The sequence below is a fragment of the Oncorhynchus kisutch genome, unplaced genomic scaffold, assembly GCF_002021735.2.
Source record: "Oncorhynchus kisutch isolate 150728-3 unplaced genomic scaffold, Okis_V2 scaffold3147, whole genome shotgun sequence".
NCBI lineage: Eukaryota > Metazoa > Chordata > Actinopteri > Salmoniformes > Salmonidae > Oncorhynchus > Oncorhynchus kisutch.
Window position 1 is genome coordinate 1 of NW_022265092.1, and position 11,504 is coordinate 11,504.

The following is an 11,504-nucleotide window of genomic DNA, read 5'->3' on the forward strand; positions in this document are numbered from 1 at the left end:
GCGAGAGATAGAGAGAGAGCGCGAGAGATAGAGGGAGAGAGAGAGAGCGCGAGAGATAGAGAGAGAGCGCGAGAGAGAGAGCGCGAGAGATAGAGGGAGAGATAGAGGGAGAGAGAGAGAGCGCGAGAGATAGAGGGAGAGAGAGAGAGCGCGAGAGATAGAGGGAGAGAGAGAGAGAGCGCGAGAGAGAGCGAGAGAGAGAGCGCGAGAGAGAGAGAGAGAGAGAGAGAGAGAGAGAGAGAGAGAGACACACAGAGACATAACTGTGTGTACATCTGCTGATGTAAAAAGGGTTTTATAAAATGAAGAGTTTCATTCCAAAACACAATAAACGTCACGGCTGCTTCCGCTCTTCCTCCCTCTGGCGCCACAACTCCCCCTCAAGCCACCTTCAGTACACACACCTGCCTTTCCCCGTCATGCGCATCAGTGCTCATTGGACTCAATTACTGGTGTAATTTCCTTCCCGATATCTGTCTGTTTCCTAGCTCTGCTCCCTGGGATTGTTTGTCATATGTCCTTGTTGTCCGGTGTGCTGACGCTGTTGTTGTCGTGTTCCATGTCCGTTCCCGTCCTCTGTTGTTGTCGTGTTCCATGTCCGTTCCTGTCCTCTGTTGTTGTCGTGTTCCATGTCCGTTCCCGTCCTCTGTTGTTGTCGTGTTTCATGACCGTTCCTGTCCTCTGTTGTTGTCGTGTTCCATGTCCGTTCCCGTCCTCTGTTGTTGTCGTGTTCCATGTCCGTTTCCCGTTCTCTGTTGTTGTCGTGTTCCATGTCCGTTCCTGTCCTCTGTTGTTGTCGTGTTCCATGTCCGTTCCCGTCCTCTGTTGTTGTCGTGTTCCATGACCGTTCCTGTCCTCTGTTGTTGTCGTGTTCCATGTCCGTTCCCGTCCTCTGTTGTTGTCGTGTTCCATGTCCGTTCCTGTCCTCTGTTGTTGTCGTGTTCCATGTCCGTTCCCGTCCTCTGTTGTTGTCGTGTTCCATGTCCGTTCCTGTCCTCTGTTGTTGTCGTGTTCCATGTCCGTTCCCGTCCTCTGTTGTTGTCGTGTTCCATGTCCGTTCCCGTCCTCTGTTCTTCTCATGTTCCATGTCCGTTCCAGAAGAAATGTTTGACTCCCCGGTACCTGCTTCTCCTATCCAGCGTCGGTCCTTACAATATTGTCATTTTCAGTAATGTTGGTAAATGAACTTTTATTGTTATAAAGAAATTATTAAAGAGATTGGTGTTTGTTCACTGTAATCATGGCATCAGGTTGTTCAATGACACGCATGTATTTGTCTTTCAGAGAGACAAATAATCATTATTTTTTTCCAAAATGGGATATATCTGTATATATACTGTATATTGTTATAGTACACTCTGATCAGCAGGCTATATTGTTTCAGTAGACAATGATCAGCGGGCTGTATTGTTACAGTATACTATGATCAGCAGGCGGTATTGTTTCAGTAGACAATGATCAGCAGGATGTATTGTTACACTATGATCAGCAGGCTGTATTGTTACAGTACACTATGATCAGCAGGCTGTATTGTGACAGTACACTATGATCAGCAGGCTGTATTGTTACAGTACACTATGATCAGTAGGCTGTATTGTTACACTATGATCCGCAGGCTCTATTGTTACAGTATACTATGATCAGCAGGCTGTATTGTTTCAGTAGACAATGATCTGCAGGCTGTATTGTTACAGTATACTATGATCAGCAGGCTGTATTGTTACAGCACACTATGATCAGCAGGCTGTATTGTTACACTATGATCAGCAGGCTGTATTGTTACAGTATACTATGATCAGCAGGCTGTATTGTTTCAGTACACTATGATCTGCAGGCTGTATTGTTTCAGTACACTATGATCTGCAGGCTGTATTGTTACAGTATACTATGATCAGCAGGCTGTATTGTTACAGTATACTATGATCAGCAGGCTTTATTGTTACACTATGATCAGCAGGCTGTATTGTTTCAGTAGACAATGATCAGCAGGCTGTATTGTTACACTATGATCAGCAGGCTGTATTGTTACAGTACACTATGATCAGCGGCCTGTATTGTTTCCGTACACTATGATCAGCGGGCTGTATTGTTACAGTACACTATGATCAGCAGGCTGTATTGTGACAGTACACTATGATCAGCAGGCTGTATTGTGACAGTACACTATGATCATCAGGCTGTATTGTTACAGTATACTATGATCAGCAGGCTGTATTGTTTCAGTAGACAATGATCAGCAGGCTGTATTGTTACAGTACACTATGGTCAGCAGGCTGTATTGTTACAGTATACTATGATCAGCAGGCTGTATTGTTACAGTACACTATGATCAGCAGGCTGTATTGTGACAGTACACTATGATCAGCAGGCTGTATTGTTACAGTACACTATGATCTGCAGGCTGTATTGTTTCCGTACACTATGATCAGCGGGCTGTATTGTTACAGTACACTATGATCAGCAGGCTGTATTGTGACAGTACACTATGATCAGCAGGCTGTATTGTGACAGTACACTATGATCAGCAGGCTGTATTGTTACAGTACACTATGATCTGCAGGCTGTATTGTTTCAGTACACTATGATCTGCAGGCTGTATTGTTTCAGTACACTATGATCAGCAGGCTGTATTGTTACACTATGATCAGCGCGCTGTATTGTTTCAGTACACTATGGTCAGCAGGCTGTATTGTTTCAGTACACTATGATCAGCAGGCTGTATTGTTACACTATGATCTGCAGGCTGTATTGTTTCAGTACACTATGATCAGCAGGCTGTATTGTTTCAGTAGACAATGATCAGCAGGCTGTATTGTTACAGTACACTATGATCAGCAGGCTGTATTGTTACAGTACACTATGATCAGCAGGCTGTATTGTTACAGTATAATCAGCAGGCTGTATTGTACACTATGATCAGCAGGCTGTATTGTTTCAGTACACTACGATCAGCAGGCTGTATTGTTACAGTATACTATGATCAGCAGGCTGTATTGTTACAGTATACTATGATCAGCAGGCTGTATTGTTACAGTATACTATGATCAGCAGGCTGTATTGTTTCAGTAGACAATGATCAGCAGGCTGTATTGTTACAGTACACTATGATCAGCAGGCTGTATTGTTACAGTATACTATGATCAGCAGGCTGTATTGTTACAGTATACTATGATCAGCAGGCTGTATTGTTTCAGTACACTATGATCAGCAGGCTGTATTGTTACAGTATACTATGATCAGCAGGCTGTATTGTTTCAGTACACTATAATCAGCAGGCTGTATTGTTACACTGTGATCAGCAGGCTGTATTGTTACAGTACACTATGATCAGCAGGCTGTATTGTTTCAGTACACTATAATCAGCAGGCTGTATTGTACACTATGATCAGCAGGCTGTATTGTTAAAGTACACTCTGATCAGCAGTCTGTATTGTTACACTATGATCAGCAGTCTGTATTGTTACAGTACACTATGATCAGCAGGCTGTATTTCACACTATGATCAGCATGCTGTATTGTTACAGTACACTATGATCAGCAGGCTGTATTGTTACAGTACACTATGATCAGCAGGCTGTATTTTACACTGAGATCAGCAGGCTGTATTTTACACTATGATCAGCAGGCTGTATTGTACACTGTGATCAGCAGGCTGTATTGTACACTATGATCAGCAGGCTGTATTGTACACTATGATCAGCAGGCTGTATTTTACACTATGATCAGCAGGCTGTATTGTACACTGTGATCAGCATGCTGTATTGTTACAGTACACTATGATCAGCAGGCTATATTGTTACAGTCCACTATGATCAGCAGGCTGTATTGTTACAGCACACTATGATCAGCAGGCTGTATTGTACACTATGATCAGCAGCCTGTATTGTTACAGCACACTATGATCAGTAGGCTGTATTGTTACAGCACACTATGATCAGCAGGCTGTATTGGTACACTATGATCAGCAGGCTGTATTGTTACAGTACACTATGATCAGCAGGCTGTATTGTTACAGTACACTATGATCAGCAGGCTGTATTGTTACAGCACACTATGATCAGCGGGCTGTATTGCTACACTATGATCAGCAGGCTGTATTGTTACACTATGATCAGCAGGCTGTATTGTTACAGTCCACTATGATCAGCAGGCTGTATTGCTACACTATGATCAGCAGGCTGTATTGTTACACTATGATCAGCAGGCTATATTGTTACAGTACACTATGATCAGCAGGCTGTATTGTTACAGTAGACTATGATCAGCAGGCTGTATTGTTACAGCACACTATGATCGGCAGGCTGTATTGTACACCATGATCAGCAGGCTGTATTGTTATAGTACACTATGATCAGCAGGCTGTATTGTTACAGCACACTATGATCAGCAGGCTGTATTGTACACTATGATCAGCAGGCTGTATTGTACACTATGATCAGCAGGCTGTATTGTACACTATGATCAGCAGGCTGTATTGTACACTATGATCAGCAGGCTGTATTTTACACTAAGATCAGAAGGCTGTATTGTACACTGTGATCAGCATGCTGTATTGTTACAGTACACTATGATCAGCAGGCTATATTGTTACAGTCCACTATGATCAGCAGGCTGTATTGTTACAGTACACTATGATCAGCAGGCTGTATTGTTACAGTACACTATGATCAGCAGGCTGTATTGTTACAGTACACTATGATCAGCAGGCTGTATTGTTACAGCACACTATGATCAGTAGGCTGTATTGTTACACTATGATCAGCAGGCTGTATTGTTACAGCACACTATGATCAGCAGGCTGTATTGTTACAGCACACTATGATCAGCAGGCTGTATTGTTACAGTACACTATGATCAGCAGGCTGTATTGTTACAGTACACTATGATCAGCAGGCTGTATTGTTACAGCACACTATGATCAGCAGGCTGTATTGTTACACTATGATCATCAGGCTGTATTGTTACAGCACACTATGATCAGTAGGCTGTATTGTTACACTATGATCAGTAGGCTGTATTGGTACACTATGATCAGCAGGCTGTATTGTTACAGTATACTATGATCAGCGGGCTGTATTGTTACACTATGATCAGCAGGCTGTATTGTTACAGTACACTATGATCAGCAGGCTGTATTGTTACAGTACACTATGATCAGCAGGCTGTATTGTTACAGTACACTATGATCAGCAGGCTGTATTGTTACAGTACACTATGATCAGTAGGCTGTATTGTTACAGTACACTATGATCAGCAGGCTGTATTGTTACAGTACACTATGATCAGCAGGCTGTATTGTTACAGTACACTATGATCAGCAGGCTGTATTGTTACAGTACACTATGATCAGTAGGCTGTATTGTTACACTATGATCAGCAGGCTGTATTGTTACAGTACACTATGATCAGTAGGCTGTATTGGTAGACTATGATCAGCAGGCTGTATTGTTACAGTACACTATGATCAGCAGGCTGTATTGTTACAGTACACTATGATCAGTAGGCTGTATTGTTACAGTACACTATGATCAGCAGGCTGTATTGTTACAGTACACTATGATCGGCAGGCTGTATTGTTACAGTACACTATGATCAGCAGGCTGTATTGTTACAGTGCACTATGATCGGTAGGCTGTATTGTTACACTATGATCAGCAGGCTGTATTGTTACAGTACACTATGATCAGTGGGCTGTATTGGTTCACTATGATCGGCAGGCTGTATTGTTACAGCACACTATGATCAGCAGGCTGTATTGTTACAGTACACTATGATCAGCAGGCTGTATTGGTACAGGACACTATGATCAGCAGGCTGTATTGGTACAGGGCACTATGATCAGCAGGCTGTATTGGTACAGGACACTATGATCGGCAGGCTGTATTGTTACAGTACACTATGATCAGCAGGCTGTATTGGTACAGTACACTATGATCAGCAGGCTGTATTGTTACAGTACACTATGATCGGCAGGCTGTATTGTTACAGCACACTATGATCAGCAGGCTGTATTGTTACACTATGATCAGTAGGCTGTGTTGTTACAGTGCACTATGATCAGTAGGCTGTATTGTTACAGTACACTATGATCAGCAGGCTGTATTGTTACACTACGATCAGCAGGATGTATTGTTACAGTGCACTATGATCAGTAGGCTGTATTGTTACAGCACACTATGATCAGCAGGCTGTATTGTTACAGTACCCTATGATCAGCAGGCTGTATTGTTACAGTACACTATGATCAGCAGGCTGTATTGTTACACTATGATCAGCAGGCTGTATTGTTACAGTACACTATGATCAGTAGGCTGTATTGTTACAGTACACTATGATCAGCAGGCTGTATTGTTACAGTACACTATGATCTGCAGGCTGTATTGTTACACTATGATTAGCAGGCTGTATTGGTACACTATGATCAGTAGGCTGTATTGTTACAGTGAGACTCCATAGCTGACAGGACTACGTAGCTTACAGTGAAACTACATAGCTGACAGTGAGACTCCGTAGCTGACTGAGACTCCATAGCTTACAGTGAGACTCCGTAGCTGACTGTGAGACTCCATAGCTTACAGTGAGACTCCGTAGCTGAGAGTGAGACTCCATAGCTGACTGTGAGTCCCCATAGCTGACAGTGATTTACATTACATGAGGTTTAATCATGATAGAACACATTCCAGCCTCTCCCCTGACAACATGCTGATCCAATCATCTCTGTTTAATGAATGACTTCATAGAGAGACTAAAAATATCCCCTCTCCGCTCCGTTCCCCTCCTCTCCTGTCCAGTCCCAGCCAAAGGCTTTGTTTTCCAGTTATCACTGTCAGGATTGGAAGAGTAACTATACTGCCAGTGACCAGACTGAGTCTCCAAGGGGAGCCCTACTCTGGCTCTCTGCTGTCTGTCCTGAGTGTCCTACTAGAGACCAGCCAGTAGGGGACGCCACCTACTCAGTGTCCTATTAGAGATCAGCCAGGAGGAGACTCCACCTCCTCAGTGTCCTATAGAGACCAGCCAGTAGGAGGCTCCACCTCCTCAGTGTCCTATAGAGACCAGCCAGTAGGAGACTCCTCCTCCTCAGTGTCCTATAGAGACCAGCCAGTAGGAAACTCCACCTCCTCAGTGTCCTATAGAGACCAGCCAGTAGGAGGCTCCACCTCCTCAGTGTCCTATAGAGACCAGCCAGTAGGAAACTCCACCTCCTCAGTGTCCTATAGAGACCAGCCAGTAGGAGGATCCACCTCCTCAGTGTCCTATAGAGACCAGCCAGTAGGAGGCTCCACCTCCTCAGTGTCCTATAGAGACCAGCCAGTAGGAGACTCCACCTCCTCAGTGTCCTATAGAGACCAGCCAGTAGGAAACTCCACCTCCTCAGTGTCCTATAGAGACCAGCCAGTAGGAGACTCCACCTCCTCAGTGTCCTATAGAGACCAGCCAGTAGGAAACTCCACCTCCTCAGTATCCTATAGAGACCAGCCAGTAGGAGGCTCCACCTCCTCAGTGTCCTATAGAGACCAGCCAGTAGGAGACTCCACCTCCTCAGTGTCCTATAGAGACCAGCCAGTAGGAAACTCCACCTCCTCAGTGTCCTATAGAGACCAGCCAGTAGGAGACTCCACCTCCTCAGTGTCCTATAGAGACCAGCCAGTAGGACACTCCACCTCCTCAGTATCCTATAGAGACCAGCCAGTAGGAGGCTCCACCTCCTCAGTGTCCTATAGAGACCAGCCAGTAGGAGACTCCACCTCCTCAGTGTCCTATAGAGACCAGCCAGTAGGAAACTCCACCTCCTCAGTATCCTATAGAGACCAGCCAGTAGGAGGCTCCACCTCCTCAGTGTCCTATAGAGACCAGCCAGTAGGAGGCTCCACCTCCTCAGTATCCTATAGAGACCAGCCAGTAGGAGGCTCCACCTCCTCAGTGTCCTATAGAGACCAGCCAGTAGGAAACTCCACCTCCTCAGTGTCCTATAGAGACCAGCCAGTAGGAGACTCCACCTCCTCAGTGTCCTATAGAGACCAGCCAGTAGGAGGCTCCACCTCCTCAGTGTCCTATAGAGACCAGCCAGTAGGAAACTCCACCTCCTCAGTGTCCTATAGAGACCAGCCAGTAGGAGGCTCCACCTCCTCAGTGTCCTATAGAGACCAGCCAGTAGGAAACTCCACCTCCTCAGTGTCCTATAGAGACCAGCCAGTAGGAGGCTCCACCTCCTCAGTGTCCTATAGAGACCAGCCAGTAGGAGGCTCCATCTCCTCAGTGTCCTATAGAGACCAGCCAGTAGGAGACTCCACCTCCTCAGTGTCCTATAGAGACCAGCCAGTAGGAAACTCCACCTCCTCAGTGTCCTATAGAGACCAGCCAGTAGGAGGCTCCACCTCCTCAGCGTACTACTAGAGACCAGCCAGTAGGAGACTCCACCTCCTCAGTATCCTATAGAGACCAGCCAGTAGGAGGCTCCACCTCCTCAGTGTCCTATAGAGACCAGCCAGTAGGAGACTCCACCTCCTCAGTGTCCTATAGAGACCAGCCAGTAGGAGGCTCCACCTCCTCAGTGTCCTATAGAGACCAGCCAGTAGGAGACTCCACCTCCTCAGTGTCCTATAGAGACCAGCCAGTAGGAGGCTCCACCTCCTCAGTATCCTATAGAGACCAGCCAGTAGGAGGCTCCACCTCCTCAGTGTCCTATAGAGACCAGCCAGTAGGAAACTCCACCTCCTCAGTGTCCTATAGAGAAAAGCCAGTAGGAGACTCCACCTCCTCAGTGTCCTATAGAGACCAGCCAGTAGGAGGCTCCACCTCCTCAGTGTCCTATAGAGACCAGCCAGTAGGAAACTCCACCTCCTCAGTGTCCTATAGAGACCAGCCAGTAGGAGGCTCCACCTCCTCAGTGTCCTATAGAGACCAGCCAGTAGGAAACTCCACCTCCTCAGTGTCCTATAGAGACCAGCCAGTAGGAGGCTCCACCTCCTCAGTGTCCTATAGAGACCAGCCAGTAGGAGGCTCCATCTCCTCAGTGTCCTATAGAGACCAGCCAGTAGGAGACTCCACCTCCTCAGTGTCCTATAGAGACCAGCCAGTAGGAGACTCCACCTCCTCAGTATCCTATAGAGACCAGCCAGTAGGAGGCTCCACCTCCTCAGCGTACTACTAGAGACCACCCAGTAGGAGACCCCACCTCCTCAGTATCCTATAGAGACCAGCCAGTAGGAGGCTCCACCTCCTCAGTGTCCTATAGAGACCAGCCAGTAGGAGACTCCACCTCCTCAGTATCCTATAGAGACCAGCCAGTAGGAGGCTCCACCTCCTCAGTGTCCTATAGAGACCAGCCAGTAGGAGGCTCCACCTCCTCAGTATCCTATAGAGACCAGCCAGTAGGAGGCTCCACCTCCTCAGTATCCTATAGAGACCAGCCAGTAGGAGACTCCACCTCCTCAGTATCCTATAGAGACCAGCCAGTAGGAGACTCCACCTCCTCAGTGTCCTATAGAGACCAGCCAGTAGGAGGCTCCATCTCCTCAGTGTCCTATAGAGACCAGCCAGTAGGAGACTCCACCTCCTCAGTATCCTATAGAGACCAGCCAGTAGGAGGCTCCACCTCCTCAGTGTCCTATAGAGACCAGCCAGTAGGAGACTCCACCTCCTCAGTATCCTATAGAGACCAGCCAGTAGGAGACTCCACCTCCTCAGTATCCTATAGAGACCAGCCAGTAGGAGACTCCACCTCCTCAGTATCCTATAGAGACCAGCCAGTAGGAGGCTCCACCTCCTCAGTGTCCTATAGAGACCAGCCAGTAGGAGGCTCCACCTCCTCAGTGTCCTATAGAGACCAGCCAGTAGGAGGCTCCACCTCCTCAGTGTCCTATAGAGACCAGCCAGTAGGAGGCTCCATCTCCTCAGTGGTGGAAAAATAACCAAATTGTCACACTTGAGTAAAAGTAAAGATACTTTACTAGAAAATGACTCAAGTAAAAGTTTAACTCAAGTATAAATGACTCAAGTATAAATCATTTCAAATTCCTAAAATTAAGCAAACCAGATGGCATGATTTTCTAGTTTTTTATTTATTTATGGACAGCCAGGGGCATGATCCAACTCAGAGATAATTTATAAACAAAGCATGTGTTTAGTGAGTCCTCCAGACCAGAGGCAGTAGGGATGACCACGTGTTCTCTGTTTAGAGAGTCATCCAGATCGGAGACAGTAGGGATGACCAGGGATGTTCTCTGTTTAGTGAGTCCTCCAGATCAGAGGCAGTAGGGATGACCAGGGATGTTCTCTGTTTAGTGAGTCCACCAGACCAGAGGCAGTAGGGATGACCAGGGATGTTCTCTGTTTAGTGAGTCCTCCAGATCAGAGGCAGTAGGGATGACCAGGGATGTTCTCTGTTTAGTGAGTCCACCAGACCAGAGGCAGTAGGGATGACCAGGGATGTTCTCTGTTTAGCGAGTCCTCCAGACCAGAGGCAGTAGGGATGACCAGGGATGTTCTCTGTTTAGTGAGTCCTCCAGACCAGAGGCAATAGGGATGACCAGGGATGTTCTCTGTTTAGTGAGTCCTCCAGACCAGAGGCAGTAGGGATGACCAGACATGTTCTCTGTTTAGCGAGTCCTCCAGACCAGAGGCAGTAGGGATGACCAGGGATGTTCTCTGTTTAGTGAGTCCTCCAGATCAGAGGCAGTAGGGATGACCAGGGATGTTCTCTGTTTAGTGAGTCCACCAGACCAGAGGCAGTAGGGATGACCAGGGATGTTCTCTGTTTAGCGAGTCCTCCAGACCAGAGGCAGTAGGGACCAGGGATGTTCTCTGTTTAGTGAGTCCTCCAGACCAGAGGCAGTAGGGATGACCAGGGATGTTCTCTGTTTAGTGAGTCCTCCAGACCAGAGGCAGTAGGGATGACCAGACATGTTCTCTGTTTAGCGAGTCCTCCAGACCAGAGGCAGTAGGGATGACCACGTGTTCTCTGTTTAGTGAGTCCTCCAGATCAGAGGCAGTAGGGATGACCACGTGTTCTCTGTTTAGTGAGTCATCCAGACCAGAGGCAGTAGGGAGACCAGGGATGTTCTCTGTTTAGTGAGTCCTGAGTTCTAGTCACGGCTAAATGTGGAATAAGTCACTACTTCTGAAGGCACTATAGGGAACAGGAAGCCATTTGGGATGCAGACTAAGTGTTCTAGTCACGGCTAAATGTGGAATAAGTCAGTACTTCTGAAGGCACTATAGGGAACAGGAAGCCATTTGGGATTCAGCCTAAGTGTTCTAGTCACGGCTAAATGTGGAATAAGTCAGTACTTCTGAAGGCACTATAGGGAACAGGAAGCCATTTGGGATGCAGACTAAGTGTTCTAGTCACGGCTAAATGTGGAATAAGTCAGTACTTCTGAAGGCACTATAGGGAACAGGAAGCCATTTGGGATGCAGAATAAGTGTTCTAGTCACGGCTAAATGTGGAATAAGTCAGTACTTCTGAAGGCACTATAGGGAACAGGAAGCCATTTGGGATG

At 46.6% G+C, this 11,504-nt stretch overlaps 1 protein-coding gene across 1 annotated transcript; it reads left to right on the forward strand.

Moving 5' to 3' along the window:
• The first annotated feature begins 1,103 nt into the window (after nucleotides 1-1,103).
• On the forward strand, nucleotides 1,104-9,914 carry LOC116371377 (sericin 1-like). The gene is made up of 4 exons (XM_031820217.1): nucleotides 1,104-1,118; nucleotides 6,976-8,387; nucleotides 8,482-9,144; nucleotides 9,197-9,914. Exons 1-4 carry the CDS (start codon nucleotides 1,104-1,106, stop codon nucleotides 9,912-9,914), a joined length of 2,808 nt encoding a protein of 935 aa, XP_031676077.1.
• The last annotated feature ends 1,590 nt before the right edge of the window (nucleotides 9,915-11,504 follow it).